General features: G+C 45.0%; 1 protein-coding gene across 1 annotated transcript in view; it reads right to left on the bottom strand.

The window, feature by feature from the left end:
• Window positions 1-23,092, bottom strand: part of Ufl1 (UFM1 specific ligase 1) — a 46,467-nt gene extending 23,375 nt beyond the window's left edge. Inside the window, exons 1-9 of the mRNA XM_050171121.2 lie at window positions 23,000-23,092; window positions 22,431-22,576; window positions 20,672-20,798; window positions 19,990-20,104; window positions 16,280-16,410; window positions 12,213-12,271; window positions 11,104-11,250; window positions 9,229-9,404; window positions 5,959-6,144 (exon numbers count right to left, since the gene is read on the bottom strand). Coding sequence (XP_050027078.1) covers window positions 5,959-6,144; window positions 9,229-9,404; window positions 11,104-11,250; window positions 12,213-12,271; window positions 16,280-16,410; window positions 19,990-20,104; window positions 20,672-20,798; window positions 22,431-22,576; window positions 23,000-23,076 — 1,164 coding nt within the window. The 5' untranslated portion in view covers window positions 23,077-23,092. The remainder of the gene's footprint in view (window positions 1-5,958; window positions 6,145-9,228; window positions 9,405-11,103; window positions 11,251-12,212; window positions 12,272-16,279; window positions 16,411-19,989; window positions 20,105-20,671; window positions 20,799-22,430; window positions 22,577-22,999) is intronic.
• Window positions 23,093-27,034: the final 3,942 nt, after the last annotated feature.

Raw genomic sequence — 27,034 nt, 5'->3', positions numbered from 1 at the left:
ATTTTTGCTGAGGGGTTTCATTTTGCTGAAACCCCTCTTCGCAACAGAACTGCTTGATAATACAGCATTTCATTGGCAATTTTGGACTCACTAAGCTTAAAATTTCATTTGTTCTCTAACCTGTAGTGAAGCCAGGGCACAGGTCAGAGGTTAAATTAGTGAAATGAATAATAAGGATATACTGCACCTCTTGCAGTATATCAGACTTAGCCTTGGCAGAATTAGACTTAGCAAGTACCACATTACCGGTACGTAACAAAAGAATGAAGTGAAATGTGTGCACAGCAAGTTCAGAATTAAACCAGAACAGCATGAGATGCGCCCAATGTGGCTTCCATTTTACACATTTATTTAGGCATCCTAATTTCTTGGATGATTAAAATGACCTTAACAGTGCTTGCCATAACTTGAAAATTTTCAGAACCAACGTATGACTTCACAGTTAGTGTCATGGGCATCCTTTGTCAGAGGGTTCTATGAGCATGAAATGTCCAGCCTGCCTGCCTCGTTATTACGTGTATATACCAACCTTTTCTTCTTAAAGATAAAAAAAAGGAATGAATAAAACAAACGAGGTGGACAGGTCATAGCAATGTGTGATGGTACGTGATGGTACCTGGTACGTGAGGCAAATACTTGCTTGGCACTTTCTTCTTCTAAAGTACTCGCCCTGAAATTGCATGAAATTTGCACCGAGTGTGAAATTTCACTACAGTACTTTGGTTCATGCATGTGCCTATGACAGAACATGCAGAAAACAAGACAGTTGAAGGAAATGGCTTTCACTGGGAGCCTTGACATTCACACTGACCTTAAGTTTTCGTAAGGTGAGATGCATTGATCCTATCGCACACATTTGAAAGGATATGCCTAGGGGTGTGCGAATATTCGAAAATTTCGAATATTTCCAAATATTATACTTTTAATAGTATTTATGTTGGATTTGAAAACTATGCATTGCAATTTTTTTTTAATATTCGGCTGAATACGAATATTAGAGACAAATCGAATATATTGGTGGCTTCGCAGTTGCAAGCATGGTTGTTAGCGTTTGTTTTTATTTAATATAAAGATGCGTGTCTGATGTGATGAATTTCGCAATGGTTTCGTGCTGCTGTCAAAATTTCACCTGTAAAGCGCGCTCACCCACTGAATGTCTAAGCTTTGCGGGAAAGCCAGTCTCTCAGTAGCAAGGGGCACGGATTTGCAGGCGAGGGTGCGCTTGCAGTGCAACGAAAGGGGATGGGGGTGACTGCGCAAGGTAATCCAACTGCAATAAGAATGCACTTTCCGGGAGTACAGGTACAATGGGCCGATCCTCACCAGCGATGCCCTGTCGACACATTCTCACTATGCAAATATACCAGCTGCCAACTGCGTGCCCATGTCCCGCCTCCGTGCAGCGTATCGCATGCCTGTTACAACATTTCAGGGTAGAGCAATGGCCGATCCGCTACTGCAATACGTTCTCGAGGCAAATCCGGGACTTGTACAGATCTCACAGGTGCTGGACATTCCGCGATGGGTACCAAAATGCCTGCGCATTGCGGTATGCTAAAAGGTGCTATTATAAATGACCGCGAATGTATTACACATGTTTACTTGAGTTCTAATCAGAAAGTTTTTTTTCCATACCAATCGAAGGTGCCCTCTCCCTTCTTCCTGTAGTATACCTCACATTATATTGGTGGTTGCGTTACATTCTTCAACTACAAACAAATGTAGTACCTTGACAACTGCATTCTGCAAATACCGTACCTTGACAACAGTGAGTCGGTGAAGTGTTTCACACTGAAGGAAAACAACAGAGGGGACTTGCTGTGCTTCAGAAGTCCTGCTTGCATGTGGCATAAAACATAGAAAAAACTAAACAATGCTCTTGTGTTTCTTTTCTAAGCGATGATAACTTCAAACAGCAGAGCCCCACTATGTTGTCGTTGTGTACGAGCCCAGCTTTTGCCTTGCTCATTTGTTACTTTTGCAGCACCACCCCAATCCTGAGCTTATTGCTTAACAGAAAATACGACGAGTGATGGCTCGCACAGTCAAATTCCTCCGAGTTTACAGGCATTTGGTGTTGCATAGTAAGGCATAGATTGGCGAGAACAGACAGCGAGTCGAAATTACTCAATTTTCCAAGATAACAAGAGCCAAATATACAATATTTTAGTATAACGGCTTACTAGCCTAATTTTTTACCATTGAGAATGCATAATTGCGATGTTCCGGCCTGGTAAAATAACCAAACCGGCTAATAAATGCACGTGTATACCATTATGTGATATTTGATTCAACATTCGAAGCTAAGTATTCATATTCAATTCGTATTAAAAAATTTTTATATTCGTGCACGCCTAGGTATGTCTAATGCATAATCTCTGCATATTTCTAAAAGGCTGAGACAAGACTGTAACCACTCCACCAACAATTCTGTCTTCCCACACCCGGCACAAACAAAACATGCCATGAGTCTTTAAATTTGTTCTAACTTGCTTTTTAGCGACGTCTGATTAGGACTAAAAAAAATGAAAGCACATTCTAGCACTGTCTTAACAAATGTTCTGTATGCTATAAGCTTAACATTTAGAGATGCATCCTCCACATTTTTTTCTTTCTAAACAATCACAACTTCTGATAGACAGTCATGATAGGTAGTCATCGTCAGGTAGTACAGTGACCGACCGATGTTCCGGACCTCGTGGGGACCGAAAAATTGTTTGAAAAATTGAACAGTCCGAAAAACTAGTTCAGGCAAAAATATAAAATTTATTAGGCTTAGAGCGACTTAAAAAATCTTTAATAACACCCTGCCTCATACTACGCTTGGAGGTGACCACATTTGCTTGGATTTGCACAAGAGTGACGTCATCTCCGTAAAGTCTAACGAGAGCGTCACCGTGTTGGCAATTTGTGATCTCCGTTGCCGGAGATCGAAGAAGTGAGCCACATTGTTAGCACCACTTGGCTCTGGTGAAGGCACACGATGTGGTGTCGATCACACAAATGCAAAGCCGCACAAGCACACACAAAGATGCGACGCCATCGCCGAGACACACCTTCTCTGTGGACACACCACATGCAAATAGCAACCGAAACTTTAAAATTGAATAAATTAATAAAAATGTATCTTGCTTTAAGTAATTATGACGATAGTGCTGACTGAAAAAATAAATAAGAAATAAATAAACGTGCAGTCCCCTCAATCGTTTTGTCAGCCAAGGAAGAGCGGGCATGGCCTCCAAGACTGGAGAAAGTCGTGCGCTCTCTACTGAAAGTGTACGGATCCCAATCTTGGAGGCTATAGAACGAGCCACTGGAAGCCAAGCCTGCCCAAGTCGGCGGAAAATCAAACATGGTGGCTTCCAAGATTGAGTAGCGTGGGTCGGAACAAGTGACTTATAGTCTGGAGAATATAACTTTGGGGCCTAAATTCATCTGAAAAATCTGTCACGAAAATGCATTAGTGCTACGGGAACACTGACAGTGCATTTATGAAGTCCAGAATATCCGTCAAGTCTGAATTTTCGAAGTCCGAAAAATCCGTCGGCGACTATAGTTAACTATATAAGCATACTTGTTGTCCATTGCCATATCAGGTGCACTTAATTCTGTTTATACAAAACATAATTTCACCGCATTTATTACATATTCACAATCATAAAATGTGTACAGCTACAGAAGAGAATAAAAATTTTCGATTCTTTAGTGAGCTTTGTCAAGTTTACAGAATCTGGACTTCAACTGAACTCAATAGAGGAACATCAGATATGAGAAAATCAACTATTTCATGTCTAGCAGGCTTAAAAAACACCTACCCAGCAATTTTCCCTGGTGCAAACACATTGTGAAAAACAAAGAAATTAATCTGCTACCTACAATAGTACACAGTCAAACCTCGATATATCGAACATGGATGTATCGAATTATTGCATACATCGAACACTTTCTACATAATTTCGAAAATCGCATGCATGTTTTAATTTTTATTTTGAATGAGGTCGGACGTAAAATGGATATGTCCAACTCCACTATCCCAGACCACGTGCGCTCTGTTGACAGGTGGCGAGCTTTTCCGGAACACCCTCGAAGATAGCAGTGGCGCGATGGGCGTTCCGGACTGCTGCGCACTATAGCTGCACATATAGATTGCGACAAGGGTGCCATTTGAACGTAGTGGCGTACGTAAGCGACAGCTTGGATAATTCGACGTCAATGATGCATTGCATTTGCCGCACTAACTCCTCCTCGGTGCCGCGCTCTGCCCCTGCCGCGCCTCACGAGAATTGGCAGTTTGCTTCCACAAAGATGTGCGACAATGTGCCCTCGCTGGGCTCACTCAGAGACCCCGTGGCAGACGCTACTTCATATTTTGTTACTGACAGTGTTTCAAAATACTTCGACTGACAGATGTGGAGATCGCAGCGGAAGTAGCAGCCAAATGAAGACGCTGCTGAGGTTGATCTCGCAAGCGCTGATGTTGTCCCGCTCCTGACTTAACTGAGGCTGTAGCTGTGTTGGCCCTTCTTCGTCGCTACTGCGGCGCAATAGAAGGCACCGGCCTATTGCTTGCAGATCGTTTAGACTACGTTGAGGACTCCGTGGTTAACCCCATGCTGCCAATAAGAGGCAGGCTACACTGCTGCAGTACTTTCAGCCAAAGAAATAAATACTTTGTGTGAAGCTTCAAGTGAGTATTTACTCCGCCGTGATTGGGGCACGGTTGGGGATCGTTGTTCGACATTCGGTTGCGCCACGCACGATTGGCCTAGGCCGCACTGACTTCATGCCGTTGACGAAGTCGGCGCAGCCGAGGCCAATTGTACGTGGCGCAACCAAACGTGCGCTCCGAACAACGATCCCCGATCGCTTCATTGATTGATTTGTACAAGTATTTGACGCGTTTTTTATGTGATGTTATATATAGAATTCTGGCTATATAGAACTATTCCGTGATCGCCATGCTGTTCGATATATCGAGGTTCGACTGTACTCACATGAGCAAAAGTACCCAGCTGCTACCTTTCAACTCATTTTACTACAACATGTTGCACATTTTATTCAAGCTTGCTGCACAATTTTAGTCAGAAGTGTTTCAATACGTACGTGGCACATTTTAAATATCATTACTTTCATCAATGCTTTTGTTGTTGGTGCACAATCTTGTACATAATTGGGTACATAGTGCCTTAAAGGGTTAATGTAACTCATAAACAGTTAAACAGGCAGGTATTCTCTAATGTGTGTCCACTAATGCTACATGGAAATAAAGGACCGATCCTTCTTTCGGAGATGCATGTGATTGCAGAGTTGGAGTAACTGATTGCCATATTCTATTTCTTGACACTGATACTATTATTACAGTACATGTGCCTGCATCAGCAATTGAAAAGTAATGGATGGATTGAATCGGGCAGAAATGAAGAAAAATGATCATCACCATTTTTTTTGCTCACCTTCATGCCTATTGAATAAACCCTGCTTCTTTTGAGCCACAACATTAAAATTCTATGAACATTTGTTAATGTTGAAACTTGTTGTTCGTGTTAACAGCCTGGAGCACATTTTAAGTGGTCGTCAGCAATGACCTTTAGTTTCTTCGAGGGATCTAGCATGTTTGTTTTTCAGTGCTTTTTTTTTGTCCCAGTTATACAAGTCCTAGCTCATGGGCCTCGTCTTATAGTTCATGCCACAGAACGTGCAGGTACATATGCCAGGTGCTTTTGTAAAATTCAAAGATTAAATAATCGCATGCAACCATATATCTAGCATAATTTAGAGAGTTCGGGCAGGCATTACTTGCTCAACAAATCACAATGTACAGGTAGTTCACAGAACAATTACCCAATTTACTTTCATCATATGAGTTTATTTCCAAGCAGTTCTCACTTAAAATTGTCTGCGGCTGAGTTCACGGCAGCCATGTGAAACGGGCAGCAGTTGCATGCAGTGTCCCCTTACCAGTTCGGCCTTGGCGGTCAAGAGTGGGTCGAAGGAGTGGACGCAGCTGTCGACAAAGGCATCGCTGACGATGATGGTGTCCAGCAACTGCTGCACCGACTGGCTGACATTCCGTGGTCGTGACTTGAGCACCGACTGAACAATGCCCGACACGTCCTCCGCGCTGAATACCGAAGGCAGCAGGGGCTGTGGAAGCAAGGTGAGCAGGCTTTGACAGCGTCTTCGAATGCACCACAACACAAATTCCCGTCACTGCTTTGAAAAGGAGTGAGAGACGTTGCACACTAATTCACGGGGCTGACTGAGATGGGCGGGTAGGCACTGTTCGGCATCACAGGCTAGGCAGCTGAATCACGAAAGCAGCATACTAGGTTCAAACCTATTCCAAGCAATACACTTCAACACAGCTGTTGACAGTCTGGAGGCCTGTATGCAGGCTCACAACATACTTTAGATTTTGATTCTTCACTGGTGGCAATTAAACGAGTACTGACACGGCATTGTTTACCTTTCATTTTTTTGTGTTAAATGAAGGTCCTGGACAGATGAACCGCTAGAAAAAACACCGGTGAGTCTTAGAGCACATTGAATAAATTGCTATATCTTTTCTACAATCTAGTTTTGGTTTTGGTTCTCAAGAGCAATATTGCCAAGTTGGAGCAGGACATATAGACGTTTTGGCACTCATCCTGACTTGCTTGGTCCTCTGTGATGCTGCTAGTTCTAATGTGGCCCAATGAAGCAGCATGCCAGATGAGTGAGCGAACTGCAGCGAGTGCCAGAATATCGTAAAGGCTCAACCAGACGTACGCGTTCCAATGCGCCCGCACGCGCCGCACCACGCCTGGGCGCGTACGGCGTCAGGCGCGGAGGCTGTTTCGCGTGTCGGCGCGCGGCGGCGTGGAGACCTACAACCGCTAGAATTTTTGCGCCCGCGCCGGAAGCTGCCGCTCGCGTCAGTAGCATGACACACCTCACATGACCACTGCAAGCCAACGTCACTTCCGGAACGACTCTTCGCGCGACGTTCAGGCAAGCCCGGGTCACCCTAGCGTTGTTGCGGGGTTTGCGGAGCTTGCGGGAAACATGGTGGCGGTCCCGGCTGCCCGCTTCGAATTGAATTTGGCGTTGCTTTTGTAAAATGCACTTCGTTCGTAGCAAATAACTGTGTAAACGGCTTTCGCTTAGTCTCAGGCCGCTTCGACGACAGAGTATTATGGATAACCTCGTGGTGTTTTCGAGATCGCTTCTCGTTTCGAACGAGTCAAAGCCTAACGAAAGAAACATTCGAGATGTCAGCGCCACCTGTCGCTAATGGCGCGAAATAGCCGCAACAACGGCATATGGCCTCTGAGATTCGAAGATATCACCGGTCAACTAAAATTGTAGAAAACGTGCGCTGCTATGCTGACGCTAAACTAAAACTGTCTAATATGTAACACATTGCTTAACGTGGCCGTTAAGCGAAGGCTAGACTGCCTTGAACATGGCAAGCTAGCAACACTGCGCCGCCGCGACGAGACGCGCGGCTACGCGCGGCAACTCGTGCATCGTTTGGGTGCGCGCCCTCTTCCTCCGCCGGGCGCCACGCGACGTCGAGTCAGCGCGGCGTGTGCGGACGCATTGGAACGCGTACGTCTGGTTGAGCCTTAATGCCCTGCTCCCACATGACCTCCTCCTGCATCGTGAAATAGTATACAGCTGCTGGGAACTCAAACTGAAACTGGTTCATTGAAAAACTTTAACGGCTAAAGATTCGGGGTGTGCTGAGGCCTGCTTGTATATTTGGGGGGGGGGGGGGGTTTAAAGTAGGCATATGTGAATACCTGATTATTCGTTTTTGGATCGAATAGTGAGAGTTTGTATAGTTCGATTTACAAATCGAATGAATCTAGAATTCAATGTCTCGATCATTTGGTTTTTTCAATATGGTCAAACCTCAATATAATGAACCTCGATTAATGAAATTCGTGATGTAACAAACTATTTTTCTTTCCCAATCTTAACGCCATCGAAACCCGTGTATGTTTTTTGTGATTTAGCCAAGTACTTTTATGACATGGTTTCGATTTAACTAAGTTTTCGACCATTTCAAGCATGTAATAGGCGCCTGTATTTCTGGTAAATCTAGCAAAAGACTATTCAAATGTCTGCAGAGGAAAATGTTATTTGCACACGTCCTTCTGCATGAAAAGTTAGAGTGGCAAAAACGCCATGGAAGCGCGCTTGCCGGAACATGGCATGCAGGAAACGGCAATGTGCCATTTGTCAAGTAACAACTTGCGGAGGCCGCGGGCGCGTGGCAGCTCGGAGCCCTCGGAGAAACGCCAGAGCTAACGATTCCTTCAGCGCAAGAGAGGTGGGGGAAGGGACAAGCGTGTGGTAACGTGATCAAGCAGGCGCTAGAGGTGGGAAGGAAATGCGCCCTATTCGACTTCTCCCCGAAGCGCGCGCGTCTCCTCTCTTCTACCTTTGCTGCAACTGCGCATGGCTGTCCATATGGGGGCCGTACGCTGTATCTTGGAGGTAGTCTTCAGCAAGTGCAAAGACTGAGGTGAGGTGGTTGGTGCCTTCATGGGCATTTTGTTCCCACCCGTCTAGTGTTGGCTGTTGCGTTTGCTCACATTGTGACAGCAAGCATTCTTGGTCATCGAGTGAATTTTGCTCGAGCGCATGTGACAGCGATAAAACTACAAACCTTACTTCGTGTAGTTGTCTTTTTGCTTTTTCTATCGCCATCAATGCTCTGCTTTACTGGCGAATGTGTGAAATTTCTTTTTTTTTTCCCCCTGAGAACGAGTATCTTTTTGCACTTTTGTATTTAATTCGAGGGGCGCTATTCGATGTCAGCTGCGGGAACTAAGTGCAGTCAGCCATAGTTTCCAATATTTACACCACAGTATGATGCAAAACACTAATCTCAGGTGCCGTGAGCCGTGCCGATGCATTGCTCTCAGCCCCATCTACACCACGTGCGCCGGCGCTCATAACCTTGCAATCATTGGCTCAACCTTCTTGCAATTTGTTTATAAGTGGTTACTGACAGGATACTATATACCAGGAATGTTCTGCGAATTTATGAAATAATTTTTGCTGCTGAAGCTTTTAAACCTCAAATGAACGAAATTAACAATTTAACAAAGTTTTTCGCTGCAGGTAAAACTTTGCATGAAACTTTGAGTGATGCCTTTACCCTGTGAGAGGCTGCAAGGCTGATGCTGACAACAATGCATAAGGCTTTAAATTAAGCAGGAAGGTGCAAGCACTCACTGCGACATCCACCCAGGAGCCTGTGGCGGCAGCCTCGTCAATGGCGGCTTCAACCTGGGCCAGCAGCATCTGGCCGATGCAGAATGTCTTGAGGAACACGAGCGGCTCGTCCTTGAAATGCCGACGGATGTAAGCCTTGGGGTCTGGGATTCCCAGCCTCGTCATGGCATCGTACTCTGCACACAAGAGGACAGCCAACCTATTACCGCAATCATAATGAACTTCATCTGTCAGCGTGCATGCTGTTCTTTCTTGACCTATAATATTTGAGAAAAAAAAGAAAATATATATATATATATATATAATCAGTGCATCCTGCCAGTACTATAACACATGGAGTTAGAACGTGGAAGATAACAAACCAACCTGAGAGGAAACTGAGGAACATGAAATGAATGATGGGAAGGAAGACGATACGGTGAAATCCTTGCATAATGAATACCAACTCGACAAACTTTCTCACGCAATGAAGTTTCTTTTATTCCCCGTCAGTGTAGCACAGAACTTAATGCATCAAAATTACTGCTTTTTCACTTCAATGAAGTTTTTGTGGAGCATGCCTCAACACTACCACTCCCAAAAGAGAGAGAGAGATGAGAATACTTGAGGGCCACTCTTGCAAGTCCTGATAAAAAGAAAATGTTGACAACCAAATAAAGTAAAAACATCCACTGTCTTTGAATGCCCCTCAAAACAACATTGGCAACGACTTACTGTACTGGCCAGTGCCATTGCTGCTGTCAATACAAGACGACACCGAACTTGCCACCTAGTTTGCAACAACTATACTACCGAGACACCTCGCTTTCTTTACAAGTGGGTACAAAAAGTCATTCAGAAGACGCATTATTTTACATGCTAAGCTAGTAGCAACAAAACCACATCGTGTGAAATTCACTGTCGGCATGTGCCTGCTATACCGGCATCCCCGTGATCTTCGAGGCCGACTCCCATGTTGTCGATGGCAAAGAAATAAGCAATGACAATATCATCAGGAGTGTACATGATAATTTTGCTTAATCGGGTGGTGGACATATTACCAAAAACATGCACCCATACCAGCGGCATCTTGCATAATGGATGCCTTTGACACAATGCGCGTGCTGACGATGTCATCATGACATCATTGCCAAGTGCCAGCTCACCCGAAAGAATGCAAAAGCAGTGTCACATCCCTGCCTGCTTACAGACCCCTGAAGTTAAATTTCTTTCTGTGTCACAAAACCACATCTTTCGTGGCTATTTATAAACTTCATGGCAACAAATCTCTGCCACAACCTTTTCCAAGTGACCTGCCAATTTCGCTTGCTGTGCTTGTTAGTTCCAGAAACATGGACGTGAGCAGCCATGCCCGTCAGGCCATCTTGCGAAGTTGATAGTGCACAAAACTGTTGCTGCTCTGATGACCTCTGTGCTAGTTGCTGTTCGTGAAAAAGGCATTGGCAGCAGCGTAATCGCGAATGTATACAGGCTGCTTTCTCGTTTGCCGGGAAGAGAACGAAATGTAAAAATATTTCAGATGCGTTGCAGTTGAACAAACTGCCAGAGAATGTTGCTACCACCACTCTTGCTGCAATCCATTTCATAGGTGTTCTGGTATTTCGTAAACTGCAATAGTGATGGAAGGGAGCTAAACCTCTCTGTTATATCTCCACTCTGATGATGAACAATGAGTGTGACATCCACACTCTTTGTAAACTCTTTGGAGCAATGCCTTCCTTTGGCAGGTGGGGTGACATAGGAGGCCGGAACTATGCTGAGTTGCTACCGTAACGAGACCTCTACAGTGCCAAAAAAGTGCATTGATGCAACGAGTTGAAAGTGCTGTTAGAAGCACACTCTGTACTTAAAATTGCATGGAGGAATCTTCCTCACCAAGAAACCCGTTCTGTCGGTAGCAGGCGTCCACCCAGTTGCCCTGCGAGCGGGAGTACAGGTCCGGGACGTATGAAGCACGCTCTGACCGGCCTCCCACCAGAGTGCCCGCCAGACGACCTTCCTTCAGCAGCTCCTCAATCATGCCTGCAGCACAAGAAATGGGGACAAATCTCAGAAACAGCCCTTCAGCCAACTGAATCACCTGACAGAGTATTTAATGAGAATTAGGTGGGCGTCAGCTGACAATGAACTTGTTACTTTCTACCAATTTCAATTCTTTGATAATCAAAAATTCTACAATGAAAACATAACATCCTCCCACGGCGTTAAAAGCACTGATACCTTTTTTTTTTTACTGTGAAGCTGTATACTTCTACCCCCAATGCATTTTTCGTGTCCGCGGGCAGAAACTCAACCAATCAGCGAGAGGCGTTCGCCGTATGCTCTGCAGGCTTCCCTGAAGCACCACCAGATAGTGCTTGCCTCTGCGCATTTGCAGAGCAGGCCGTTCAGGGGAAGAAAAAAAGGAACAAGAAACCTTGCCTTCGAGCATAGCGTTCGCCGCAAGCATTTCCCGGTAATGATTATGGTTGCATAAGCTGCAGTAGCCGGGAAGTAGCAAGTGTAGCGTACGAAGCAGGAACTAGACTTTCATACGTACATAATGCTAGAACAACCCGCCTAGCAACTGATTTGTGTTGTGACATTGCTATGGGAAGGCCACGTACAGTGAGGACTGTTGAAGAGCAGCGTGTATATGAGGTCAGTGGTAAAGCGCATTTCTTTTGAATGAATGTCACAATGAATGTCAAACATGCAGAGCAAACATGCACAAAGGTGCAGCAATAATGCGTAATTTGACACAGCCTTGTGTTCCCAAGTTGTAGTTGTGATATCCGAATGAGTAGCTGTCTCGTGGATAGTGTGGCAGAGCAAAAACAACTGTACAGGGAAATGCACAGAGTCAGTCTTTTATGACTGCACTAGTATCCTTGCATACCTTACACAGTGTTGCCTAGTATGTGTGGAACGGAGTGCAGCATTTCGTCTGCCATTCCAGCTACAGCGCATAAAACAACATCAAGAAAATCAAAAGGTGCACTCACCGTACAGCAACTTGTCTGGAAAGTTGAATGCACTCACTAGGCTGCTCAGGGTTACAGGCCTGTACGGTGCATGAGCAGAAAGGAAAGAAGGGTAATCTCTTAAGAACAAGCTCAGACCATGAAACTCTGTCTGCTTCTTGAAATTGTGACAGTGAAACGGTCATTTCCTTTTGGAAGAAGACAGCATTCATATGAGACAGTAGCTACTTGTGTGGGTGGCTCTACAGAACAAGAAATCTGTAAAGTGGGAGTTGTAATTTGTGCACTATAGAATGCAGTCAACTTCCATTTATTCGATAGTGACGGGACCCCCAAGATTGATCAAATGATCCGGCAGGTCAAACTAAACAAGATGCAGAAAGAAAGAGCCAGAACACAACTCTGAATCATTTGGCAGTATTTGCCCGATTCTAACACACCCTCCAATCAAAGGTCCAACCGCTTTTTGTGTGCCTAAAATACAAAACTAACATAGAAATGTGATAAGAGCTCCTAAACAACGCAGAAATCTAATGCGGACTCGATTTTTAACAAGAAAAATGGGCAAGGGTTTAATATGCGTTGCACAAAGACAGACATTTTTTAAAGACTCAGCTTCGCCGCAATACAGCCGTGTTATGCGACAAAGCGTAGAAATGTTCTGATCTCGGTTTTGCATTCTATTGCACCACACAGGCAATTCTGGCCCGATTTTCTTGGGTAAAAAAAAGAAAGAAAAAAAAGGCGAGAGTTTGAATCTGGTAAGTACCATAATCCAACATTGTGAGTTACGGTTATTACTTGAAATTCTTCCTAGGGCAGGCCGACAATAGGTTTTTTTCTGCAGGAGATGACATGCGTTCAATGCATTCACTGTTCCCAACGATCCAGCGGGACATGCTGCCATTAAGGGGTCAATGTTGGGGTCACCATATGGGTCAGGCACGTGCATGCCTACTGGCAAGCTTTAATCACTCAGCCAAGGCCAATTTTAGAATCAAAATACTGAAAGTATGAGCCCATAGAAATGCATGGGTCTTGGCGGGAACGTTCAGCCGGGATCGAATTAACAAAAATATCAAATTAGCCTGAGTCGTATTATTGGAAGTCTACTGTAAAGTATAATAGCTTCATAGCAGACTAGCATAATAAACTTATAGCTCACAGTGCGTATTGTGGCATGTACTGCAAACAGGGGAAAACAATAGCCCTGAGCTGCTAAGAGGCACAATTCATTGTACAGTCGAATCTCGATAATTCGAACTCGAAGGGGCCCGAAAATCTATTCGAAATAAAAAAGTTCGAATTAAAGGAAGCTAACTGAATGGAGGACTTACCTGCAGTGTCGCATGTGCACTTAGCTAAGGCATGAGTGGGAAGTTCCACAAAATTTATTCACACGTATTTACAAATTACAGTCAGTTATTAGGCGGATCGGTGCCTGTACTGCGATAGGAGACGGCGGGTGCACGCGCGTATAATTAAAGGAAACGCACCTTGTCCAGTGACAATTGCCCCTTAAAACATTTGGTATGCTTCACCGCGTATGACTGTTGTATTGGGGCGAAGTTGACTTTCAGGAACCGACATTATTCAACGCGCCGTGCTTTTCGCACTCTGAAACCATTGGTGAGTATCACAAAGACGGAGTCGGCGCCATTGTTAACAGCAGCGAATTGTTTCAATGAAAAAACACGGCACCGGACAGCAAGAACGTTGACACCGAACGTCGAAGTAGCTAGGCCTAGCGTTGCCGCGGTGTGGCTACGGCTGCCAGCGAACCGGTGCGATAATCAACATGGCGGTGGCAGTAGCTTCGATTAATGCCGTTCGGAAAGTCCGGAAAATCTCACCGCGGTTTTTTGCGTCCGAAATTTAAGACGTTCTCGTACGTTGAATCTATGGAGTATATGGCGGTGCCGCAACACTAAGACAAGTAATTAACCCATCACTAACAGAAGTAATCGTTGATGCACACGCCTGCACACAAATTTTCACCACGGTTTTCTTGTTTCTTAGCGCGCTACGTTGAAGAGCCTCTCCTAAGCTCTTACTCTATGGCGGAGTCAGAGGAATGCTGGCTGGAGGCGCCGTCGCCGCGTGACATGGCGCGCTGCTGTGAGAGCATTGTCGGAGTGCAGTACGTTCCGATTACCGGGCGTTTTCGCCGTTGGAATACACATAAATTTGACAGGACGACGGCGTCAGTTCGAATAAACCGAATGTTCGAATTAACGAGATTCGACTGCACTACTCACATGCAGTTTCTAAGTTTGCTTCCAGCATGGGTTGTGCTGCTTAGGAGTGAAGTTTTAGCAGGGAAGAAGTTTGGGCGTGTTGGTGGGATGCATACAAACTGGGATACAAAGCGCAAGAAAGACACAGGGACAAGCAGGAACACAGGACGAGCACTCTTCCCGTGTTCCTGCTTGTCCCTGTGTCTTTCTTGCGCTATGTATCCCAGTTTGTAGGAGTGAAGTGTTTGCTGGAGACCAAATTATGAACAAATCACTATCGCATAAAATACTCACAACTTCATACATTTTGAATCATGTGAAGAGGCAGTGGCTGTTTATTTACTTTTTCGGCGTTTGCCATGAATGGCACCACTCACTGATTCAACGGCAAATTGCTTATTGTGCTGTTATTTTTATCCTTTTAACATGCTTTAATGCAGTAAAACTTTTTTCTATATCAAGATCGCTGTAATTTCTAAAAACTCTGTTCTCTTCCAGTTCTGACCGCCTGCACACACACACACACACACACACACACACACACACACACACACACACACACACACACACACACACACACACGCACACACACACACACACACACACAAAGAAAGAGCAAATGGAATTGCTCCAAATTACTGCAGAAAGAACTGCAGCAGGTAATTGTAATGCGGAAAACTATTATTAGCTGCAAGACATTTAACTGGGTACACAATTTCCTCAAGTGGTGCTAGCCAGAGGATTTCTAGCATATACGAATGCTTTGCAAGCTGGCTGGCGTTAGTGGCATAATCACGGGTACTCACTCCACTGTTGTAATAATGAAGTTTTTTAGATAATTATACTTAATGAATCTATCAAGTTAGTACTAGGTATTACAGTCGAACTCACTTATAACAACAGCACTTTAACAATATATTGGGCACAACAAGGAGCAGCAAATGCACCATCAACTTCAGTATATGGCCTATCGTAAAATAAACAGCTTACTAGAGTAATCCCATACCGCATTATTGGTTGTAGCAATTACATCTAGCTATGGTATGTGTGCTCCAGAAGGAAAGATAACACAAACTCCTTGCAATGCCCACCCTCCAGCTTGTTTTTTTTTGACAGCTTTCACTGCATGGAACTGGCTTCACTTTCTTTTTTGTTTTCCCTGGATTTCGTGCTACTATTCTTCTCGGCGCAGACACCCAGCAGCCCGACTTAATTAGTAAAACCAATGACACAACATGGGAGCATTGCAGTAAGCCGTTTATTTTACCATAGAACACACACAATAGTTCAGGGTGGGGCAGCTCATTGTTACATTCTCATTGTTACATTTGAGTATAGTTAAGGGCTAATGCTGCGAGTGGGTTTGACTGTGGTTCTTTCTGTTTAAATAAAATGTTTTAATGCTCGTCCCTTCTGATTTTTGTGCAATCCAGTTAGTATAGCAATTATATGTTATAACAACGGGCTTTTCTAGGCACTTGAATATTGTTATAACTGGGTTCAACTGTATGACACGAATCCTGATGCCTGTCAGTGCGAACGAGCAACTGACAAAAATAAAGATGTTCTCTCAGTCATCTCTGCTGTGTTTGACAATCTGCTAATTGAAAATCTTCCCTGACACACCTACTACAGAGGGATATCGTTATTTTGAAGTTGCATTTCACACGAAAGTACCTTCATACCTGATATTCGTTGGAAGCATATATTCATTACATTCTGAAGTCGGCAAGAAACATTTTCAATTTACCTTTTCATACACATTACTAATTAAATCCATCTGTTATTATTGAGGGCCAACCTCATGATATCTTCGGTGATAACGTGGATAGGCAAACAAGAAGTGCTCACCTGATGGCCGCTGAGAGCGCGCCTCGGACTCGGTACTTGTGCCTGGTGAGGTAGGCATCGGTGAATATGTGCCGGCTGTCGTGTGGATCAGCCTGGCCTCGAATCACCGTTCCCAGCCGTGAGTGGATCACCTGAACAGCATAAGAAACAGTTATCACCAGTGTCCGATATGGATATGAGGCAATGTCTCAACTTCTTGAGCCCTACCTCAGAGTTCCTGCTGTCTTTCCTGCTGTAAAGGGCAATGACAGGCACTTTTATTCTGCCCAGAGTGGTGCACTGTGCTTTATTCATGTCGCGTTAACAATAATCCCGAGAGAACGCAGGCATAAACTCGGCTACTGACCGAAGTGAAATGTGTTGTGCAATGTGATTTAATTGCTTTGCAAGCTTTCTACTCAGAGACACAGCGAAAAATAATCGATCTCTTCTGCTCTCTAACTACAGCACTAAGGCATGACATGGCAGGAGGAAAAACAGTATGTTTTTATAAAACTAAGAGTGCATGATCGTCATCATTTTGAAAGAACCTGACTTCTAACTCCAGAAGTGTTTGGGTTCGCCCCTTGGCCAATGTGAGACTCTCTAGCTCTGCTAAGGTCGGTGTTCGTATGACATAGGGAGGAGCTTCAATGTCCCGCAACTAGCCTTATGAAATACTGTCTTGCCAGTGGCATCACTAGAGAGAGGGCGTTGAAATGGCAAAGAATTATTTGCCAAAAACGCGAAGTGAGACAGTGGCGCTATGGCGCTGACTACAGAGAGAGAGAAGAAACTTTATTAATGAATGGTTCGGCAGTTTCATTGTGGTGGCCTCAGGTGGCGGCTCGAAGTCCTTGGACTCAGGCGGCATCTTTGGCTTGCCGGACGGCCCAGAGCTGGTCTGCCAACTCTGAACTTTTGAGAGCCGTCTCCCAGCGGCGGCGACGCCGATGGAGAAGGTCCCCGGCGGCCCCCACAGCCGAAGCGGCGTCGAGAAGGAGCGAGCTCGAGGCTTCCCGTACTGTGGTAAAGGCCGCGATTACGGGCACGTCGCGAACGGATGTGGTCCCATTACCGTGGTTGCCGGCACATTCCCAGAGCATGTGTCTCAGCGTTGCTCGCTGACCGCAAGCTTTACAGGCATCTGTTTGATATAAACCCGGGTAGCAGTGATGTAGGACCGCGGGGCCAGGGTAGGTGTGTGTCTGGAGCAAACGTAAAGTTACGGCCTCATTCCTGTTTAACTTGTCGTGTGGTGGCGGGAATGTGCATCTTTGGAGTCTGTAGTGTTGGGCGAGGTCTCTGAACGTGGTCAGGCGATCGCCCCACGCCCATTGTGATTCTTGTTGCCGCATTTCTGTTGTAGTGTCCCGATAAAGCAGATCCGATGCCCCGCTCTCGGGGGCGGGGGCGGCGGCCACATAATCTGCGGCGGCTCGGCGTGTGAGACCTTGAGCCGTGGCGTGGGCCGCCTCGTTGCCCACGAGCAGGACATCGGTGTGTGCCGGGGTGCAAAGGAGGAAGGCCGTAGAATTTTGGGGTTGCAAGGGCAATGACGAGTCGCCGTCGTAACAAATTTGGAATATGCGGACTGCTTCCCGCGAGACGTGACCGCATGCGAAGCCTGACTACAGAAAGCCTGACCGCGCGCTGACTACAGAAAAAAAAAAAATAATGGAAATTTGTAGGAGGGTGCCCTTAGAAAAGCTTAATGACTTAGCATGCTATAAAACATGAACGTGAAATGAAATATGCATAAGAGATGGCGCATCTGAGAGTTGCATAAAATGTTTTACAGATATACCTGCGTGCGTAGCGCTTGCTGCAACTGCTGTAGAAATACAGCATACTTCCCCACCGAAGCTGACTGCACTAGCAAATAGTGCGGTATTAGCATAAATTTGTGCTTTAATTTTCTTACGAAAGCTTCTTTAAGATACCACATGTTCTACTGGGACTGCATTCTTCTTCACCTACTAGATTTTCTGGCTCATCTTCATTTGCCCCTACTTTCAAATTTTCTCCCTCTGATGTGCTTCTTTTAACTTCACTTAAAATATGTGGATAATCATACCTATTAGGCTATGTATGCAATGCACACTACATGTGGCTATGCATACACATATTGCCACAGGTCTTTCTAAATGCTCTAACTTTGTATTTCCTGGGTTTTATGTGCACATTTATTTTTCAAACGTTAACCTTGGCATTGATCTGATGAAAACTATTTGCTCTGTTTAATTTTTTAGAAGGTTTTCTTTCTTAATGTAAAAAAAAAATGGCAGAATTCTGTTTTTCTGCCCATTATTGCAAAATAAACGAGTAAATGCGCGTTTTAGATGTGATCACTAAAACAGACTGGTGGGCTAGTTGATAATGCATGCTAATAGTTTTTGCACAAAGAAACGCACAACACGAGAGAAGGCACAGGACACAGCGCTGTGTCCTGTGTGCCTTCTTTCGTGTCGTGCGTTTCTTTGCACTAAAAGCCATTAGATGTGACGATGTGCTGAATTGGGAGTTGTGTGTTACTTTGGACATTTCAAAAAGAAATGAATGTAATTAGTCATTAGCTAGAGAACGAACTCCATGCTGAAGTAAGCCATGAGGATAAAATTGTGATTTGTTGCTTAAAACGAGAGGACGGAGGGGGGGAAGGGGGTCGTCATGGGCCACCACGTCAAGTGCCGCTGACCCCAGTGACGACACTCTGCCTTGCATTCTCCTTTCTGGGCTATGAATTGCACAATAGGCCGACAGCAAAACGTGGCCAAAACTGCCATCAATCAGCTGCAGCGCTCGCAATATCAGTGGGAAAGAGAACACTGGCGCACTGGTAAAATGACAAAAGACCCATGGAGACAGATTGGGTGGGGTGTACTAGAAGTTATGGACAGATGTGTGCCAGAACTAAATCATAACAATAGGTTGGACATATTAACGTACACAAAAATATACTCTTCTTGTTTAGCACTGCACTTTTATACTTCCATGCGTGCTCTGGTGGCAGGACGCAAGACTTAGTTTTGGATTCTGCAATAACCACAACACCTGGTGGATGTCAGAGTGTAGCACACTAGCCTAGTAGCCCTTTTATCACTCTCTGTTACCGTGCAAGAGGAGATGTCAATGCAAAACAACGAAGTTTAGTTTGTATCGTGTCACGGTACGAAAGTGAATCATGCTCCTTGTGTCCGCTTTGTGGTTTTAAGGGGAGAAATGCATGGCTATGAAAGTGGTCTAAGGGTGCCTAAAGAATTTGTAAAATTTAGTATTGTGTTCAACGAAAGTTCGGAAGATAAAGGCTTGATTGTATGTACGCCACACATTCTTGGTCTATATTTTGCAAATTGCACTTGTTAGAGGGTTAAAACTTCATGCAGTGAAGATTTCCGTGGCTGCAGACTAAGTACCTAAGACAAATTTTCTGAAAAGGCTTGAAGTGCTTATTGGAAATTCTCTCTTCTAGTCTGGGCTTTGAGGAGAAAAACAATGTCCAAATTACCCAATACTTTTTTAACATGGCAAAACAATAAGCGAATACACCAAACTCTTAAAAGGCCTTAATTCATGGTAAGCAACAATTCAAGCAACGTTCGGCCCTGCAGACTATTTACTGAGTGTTGGCTAAAGACCAGAATACAGAGTACACAGGAAAGCGCCACAACTTCTATGCGTGTACTCTATGCATAAGCGAAAATCGAGGCACAAGGTGAAAAGTGACATACGTTTTCGAGGAAGTCTGGTGGTAAGTCGTACTGCTTGGTAATCTCCCCAAAGGTGATGTGGCCTGCTTGCTGAAGCTTCTCATTGATGTCTTCGGCGAGTGAGTCAAGGTAGGACCTGCGATATCACAGCAGTTGAAGACAATTGATAGTAAAGCAGAAAGTTGCAACACGCAAGGGAAAGCAATAGTAGGGCCACACCGAGCACGTGTAGAACTCAAAGTGAGTGCCTTATGAAAAGCGGGAGTTTGCTATTTTGTAAATTTAGCATGCAATAACATGCAAAAAGAGGGCTTAGTGAGGAAAACACTGAGACACCCTTTGAAGCAACGGGTGTTTGTTCAGTAACAATTTACAGCCTTGACCGACTTGCACGTTCCAAATAATAGTGGCACTGGCTTTTACTTTATGTCACCTCGCTTCGGGCAAGGAAAAGCCGGCGTATATTCAATGCCATTATTTAAACGACCCCCCGATTTGTGGGGTCTCCAGGTTTAATGAAAAACATGTTTCAGCAGACCATCAAGAAAAGTTGCCCTAACTAAATATTGCAATATTGAAGTGCTTAACATTTCAAAAGCAGCTGTGGAAACTTCTTTATGCAGATGTCCTCTAGGGAATTGTGTCCCACAAGACTTGACAGCTGGAATCGGTTGCTACGGCTATTGTTACTGTAGTGGCTCACCTGTCAATCAGCTGTCCCAGAACAATCTGAAGGCTGTGCTCAGCCCGAACCAGGTCGGCACACCTCGCCTCAACGTGACACAGGTCAACGTTGAGAATGTGGGCCAGGTCAACCATGTTGATACGGCCTGCAGAAGAAACATGAGTGCATCAAATTTGGGAAGAAAAATTATGTCCAAAGTGCAAACTACATAAACCCTGCCTGTTGCTGCACTAGTGCTCCACGTATGCCATTATGCATACAGCAATTTCTCTCACTGCTTTGACTTTTATCTCTGTTTGACTGTGCCTGAAAGTAATAAAGGTCAACATGGATTTCCAAAGGTATTTTCGATTTGACCACATGATAGCCAACAAACAATGAGGCCAAAGGAAGCACAGAGAAAATAAACTGTTCTTTTGAAATGAAATGTCGCCAGGGGTGAGTAAAGAAGAAATGAAAGCAGGCCAAAATATAGCTTGCCACAGCTGGGAGCTGAACCCACATCTTCCTCATTACACATGCAGGACTCTACCGTTGAGGTAGCACATGTGGCTACCCTCCCATACACTTTATTGGGCATTTGTGTATTTATATACAAGAGTAGCCCTGGGAGTGTTAGCCAGCACTACCCACGGCCATGGCGATGGATGTTCCTCATCTGCCGCCATGGCCCTGGGTGGTGATGGCTAAAATGCCCAGGGTTACTCAAGTCATGGGAGTTTGCTAATCAAGCCATTTGGTTCCCCTATTTTTCTTGCTCTTTAGATACAACCTTTGTGTGATTTCTTCCTCTTTGGCAAGAGCCTTTCACACTTCTGCAACCTATCCAATCGCAGACATTGCATTTCATCTTTTTCAATTCACACACCATGCTTCATATATTGGCAAAAACAGCATGTGAGGAGCCTACCGGTACATTTGACTGATTGCCCCTGTCCTCTGGCTCAATGTGGACACATGCACTGAGCCTGTCAGTTGTTTTTAATGTTACCCTGGTTTTCACCTCTTGGTCACATGTCATGAAGACCATATAATCAATGCACCTTTACATATACCTGCTGGCAGGACAGGACTCTAATGATTTATTTACATGCTGGCAGGACTCTAGCACAGTGGCCCGATCCTCTAACCATAATTGCATGTTTACTTCTATCGTACCAACACCAACCACCTCATTGAGATGATCGCTGTATGTGTCACATTGCAAGAGCGGGTGCATGACAGCACACGTGCGTAAGCCAGTTTCCTTTACACCAAAAACACAGGTATGAAATGGGCGAACTTATAGCAATTGATTTACTGCTTCATGAAAGGTTTGCTTCATGCAGATTCAGAGAGGTGCATTGGATCCGCATAATTTTTTTTTTTAACGAAAACCTAGTTTAAACATTTAGTTGTAGGCGGAATGTTTCACTAATTCAAATTGTGCTAGTGATTGCAAGCATGCAATTGCAAATCCGTGAGAGGTATATTAAGCGAATGTATTAATGTAAAACATTGACGCTGCTTATTTTTCTAGGTTAGCTTTTCATAATCAATTTTTTTCCCGTTTCCGTCTGCTACTTCAATGAGCGTGCCAGCGGCATCCTTTCGGCTGCGTTGAAAAATTTCGATCATGAGCGACAAAGCGGGACTGTAGCAGAGCAGATTCGAAGTCGAGCGTGCCTGAACATGACCGTGTACAGCAACACTCGAATTGCATCCAGTTCGTTCACGATTGAAGCAAACACGCTCGAGGACGATCACGTGGGAGGGATATCATTCGTGCATCGCTCACCTCCTGCCACTGTAAGCTCGTCGAGAATCTCCTTCTGAAGGTGCTTGGGGGTGATGTACTCCTTGCCATCGTTGGTGAAGACGACGTCAATCAGCTTCAGCTCAATCAGTTTCCTCACTATTTCGATGCAGTTCCTCTCCGACAGCCTGCGTGAATGAATAGACAAGTCAACGGCACGAGCGCAGTGGGACGGTGCATACGTGTGCCTGCGTCAATATTGCGTTGACAGCGCCGATTAGGCTATCAGCTCAGTGAACCATATGTCGGCTGCTTCGTTCCCGCGAAACGAAACTTCTTCGGAGTGCCAACCACGCCTGCATTTCCAGATATACACACCAGTCAGGAACAACAGACTACAGAGGCAGCGACCAAGAATTAGCGTAGACGTAGCAGTGAAGCTGCAGTTGCCACATCGCAAGGAAGGAGGATATGCAAAACGAGAACGAGTCACGCGGCACTCACGCGTTGCCGAAACAGAGAACAAGAAGCTGTATCACAAAGAAAACTCAATGAAACTGTGTTTTACTAAAATGTTCAAGATGTCAGAATCGCTGGATTGGAGTAGGCACCTTTGCACACTCGTGCTCAGCTGGGCTCGTTGAAAATCAGCTGCAAGTCGCTTTACTTCTTCCCAGTCGGTCGCCATGTTGGCCAATGTGGAAGCTGAGGCTGCCGCGATGTCGATCAGCCTGCGTACAGTAACGATTAACGAAACCGAAACTGAACTTAATTTATCGACTGGCTAAAACGGAACTTTTGGAAAACCCATGACAAATAGGGCCGGTGCGTAGTGGGGCTCCCTGGAGCGACGGTCATTAGACGAAACGGCGTATCAGGGTGTCCCGATGAGCACGTGTGCGATTTGCTCCATCGTTTAGTATCGTACGATAACAAAACTTTCGCCGTGGCTGCTACGAAAGGCAGCGATACAATAACGGTGTTCCGTGGTGTCCCCACCACGTGGTCTCGACTGGTCCCGACGTTCTCGTAGCATTGGTTGAAAAAATCATATTTAGATGCCGGAAGTTTATGCTGTGTGGCGCAGATTCAGCTTGATGTTTTCCGTCTACATGCGAGCTTAACCCGTTTCGTTATTCAAGCGCAAAATTGACAAAAAGATCATTACACTAAAATGGGTTCGACTTGAGTTGTTGCTTCACGGCAGCACGGGCTATGAAACTACACCTCGAGGTTATATTCGCCACCTTTAGGGCGAAGCTCTCCGCTATGGAGCCACCATATCTCCGCCATGTAGTGTCGCCGAATTGGTGGGAACAACAGAGCGGCTGGCCGAAGATATAGATGTGGGCAATTCGTGCATCTGCGAATATACTTTTTGCAATCGGGGGTTGCGTGCAATATGCAGCTACTTCCGTGAGTTATACACGCTTAAATTATTTTATTTTCATCTCCGGGGTGTTGTAAAAGGGGGTGAAGCTTAAATGCGGACGAAAACGTATATTACGTTCGTTTTGAATAATTCAAATTCGGAAAATCGAGCCGAAGTATTCGATCGAATATTCGAGAATATATGATCTGCTGTGATATTCGAAGGTATGGAATAATCGCACATGACCAATGTAGCCGGTAGCCTACTCTACAATTAACGTGTTTTTTGTCAATACTGCGCCCGCGTGTGCAAAACCTTGATGCACACGCGGAACATCGCCATGCGACACGTCGCGACACCTGGAGTTCGCACCGCTCGTCGGATTTTCCTCCTCTACTTACCCTTTTCGCGGCGATCCCGTGGGCGCTGCCATGTTTGATCATGTGGTGACATGCCGATGCAAAAGCGCTTTCGGGGCTGGTTAAATGTCCAAACCGCGTGAGCATCATACATGGTGTTTGTTCTAAAAGCGGGGCTAAATACGTATTCCAAGCTATCCAAACTGTCCGCTCGTGAATATAATCAGGATTAGTGTGTCTTGCTCTTTGTTCTTTGTTTGGCAAATATGTAGAAGCAGCTGCTTGTCATGTTTCTGGCTCAGCAAAGTTCATCGGTGCGGTTCATGTCTGATTATTTTCTGCCCAATCGCTTGCCGGTGTGTTCAGTTACGATGGATTTGTTCAATCTGCGCACAAGGTTTGAAACGTAGCGGCTTTGTAGATTGTAATGCCTTGTATCAAAGATGTATTATCGCTAGTAACTCGCTTACTCTTGTGGACCATCGCGAAACATTCAGCTTCGACCATTCATGCGCTATCGGTGTAGTCCGTCATTTATTGGGCGTATATAGTGCGCATATATTCAAGTGTGCGCCCATTCACTTATTCTTGACACATCGGCGATAGAGTGGGCGTAATTACCGTGCCAGTTGGGGTAGATGTGTGTAGATACTTTGCGCAAAACTTACCATGACAGAAAGCGGTGCTATTCCTTATGTCATTTAACGAGCGGTACTCACTCTTGCCTACGATCCGGGGCTGAAACCCTTTCTTTGAAGATTAGCGATACAGTGCTTACGGACGAGCAAATTTATGTATCCTCGAGGAACGCCGCATATCTCGAAGTACCGGTAACATGTACGGACAGTTGCAGCAGCAGTCCGCGAACTTGGCCACACAGATTTATTCAATTCCTTAATATGCCAGTCACAATTTTTGCAGCCAACTACTGCACACGTTTTCAATCCACATTACTCAATCCAGCATGATTACAGCACAGTGTGTTAGCGAAAATTAACTCAGTTGCATTTCCCACAGCTGATCGCACAGAAGCTAGGTAGAAGCGTTAATCATTTCGTAGTCGTGCGCTGTCGCTGAGGCCATGTGCGGCACGCCGCGAAAAGGGCCATCTCGTTTCTATAGAACAAACCGCTCCGCGAAAAGGGTTAATGTATGGATAAATTAAGGGGCTGTTACAGTAGTTCGCTGAAGAACCACACATAAGTGTGCTGTGCAGTGAAAGTATGGGGTGACAATGACCTTCTGTGATTGTTGTATCTATGCTCTCTTTATTCCTCTCTTTATACTTTCCTGTCACTTAATTACCTCACCCTAACCTCTCTCCCCAGCATAGGGTAGCAAAGCTTACCTTCCCCTCTGGTTAACCTCCCTGCCCCTGCCTTTCCCCATTTCTTCTGCCTCTCTCTCTCTAAGGGGCCCTTTATGCGTAACGTGTAGGTAAAGTTCAAAGAATGTGAGCTAATTGTAGTCTTTGCAGCGTTATTGCAGTGTTTTACGAGCGCCACAAAATTTAGTCCGCTAATCTGGAATAACTACAAACGCCACCGAGACCAATTTAGCAAAAAGGAGCGAGGCGAAAGAGAGAGAGAAAGAGTTATGGCAAATCCGTGTGCGTTGTTGAATGCATGTGAATTAAATGCTGTCTCCAAAAAGCAAAAAAAAATACTTTAAGAAGTGATCAAAAGCGTTATACGGCCAATCAACGCTATGTTTCCCAGTAATGCGACGGAACCGCAGGTTACACAAAGTTTATACTCAACGAAAATGAGGTGCACGGTATGTGTTATGAGTAGGCAAAATTTTAAGGTGTTTCGGTTCATTAAAGTCTGTGCGATAAATTACGTATTCAAACGCTCCAGAGCATACTTGATTGAGTTCCAATTGCTGCAAAAAAAAAAATTTCGCGCGCAGTTTCAAACAAACTAGTCATATACATGCAACGTTTTATCGTATGTGATACATTATACACTAATGAAATTCTTACTGCTGCTCGAACAAAAACAGCATCACTGTAAATTGGGTTGTGATTCTGCAAGGTCATACAAGCCTGCTGACTTTCTTTTTTTCCTGTAATTGTTCGCTGCAAGCTACGCGGAGAACGAAGAAAAGGAAAGTGAGGAAGTTTAGCCATAGAACGTCTAAGATGGCTACCTTGTGCTATGTTCAGGTTTGTGCCAGGGGTGGTTCTGACATGTTACTAAGTTTATGGCCACAAAGGTTTCCCAACTATATTTTGCCGGCCCGAAGCCAAATAAGCTTAGGGCTAGTAGTAGGGAATTCGCTCTTTTGTTGACGTTACAGACAAGTAGCAGGATCACCCAGAGCCTGCAAACATGACACTGCAGCTTTACCTCATCGCTCCTTGACGAATGCACCAAATACAATAAAAGCAATATTGCACACAAGGGAACATGTGTCACATAGCGTTCCAGTAGCACGCATAAAGAGGAAGACTAAGTGACATGATCCACCGTCCGTACTGTGATTTGGCTTATTATCTCAAAGCAATACGTGGGCCATCAAGGGTGCTGTGTTGCAAGTTTCGTCACCCAATTCCTACCCTTTCGGTCGCATGGTCATTCGTGCTCTATGTGCAACACCACTATTGAAGACGCAAATGTTGATGTGTGTGCATATATCCTCCGCTTATCAATCCCGTCTTCGCCACCATCGTGCGACAGGCGTTCGCCCAGGACGCCTTCCAGAGAAACCTAACGATGGATTCACGGATCCCACATACCGCTCCCTAGTGGGCTTCAGTGGCGTAGCCAGAAATTTCGTTCGGGGGGGGCTCACGTTGCAAGTGGACCTCCTCCTTAAGAGGAAACCTTAGGTCGGATGCTCCTATCTAAATACATGTAGAAGGAGTATTCGTTTTTCTCGGCAACCACTGCACCAAATTAGACGAGGTTTGT

The sequence above is a fragment of the Dermacentor andersoni genome, chromosome 6 (genome assembly GCF_023375885.2).
Source record: "Dermacentor andersoni chromosome 6, qqDerAnde1_hic_scaffold, whole genome shotgun sequence".
Taxonomy (NCBI): domain Eukaryota; kingdom Metazoa; phylum Arthropoda; class Arachnida; order Ixodida; family Ixodidae; genus Dermacentor; species Dermacentor andersoni.
This window is presented reverse-complemented; position numbering and strand designations above follow the sequence as displayed.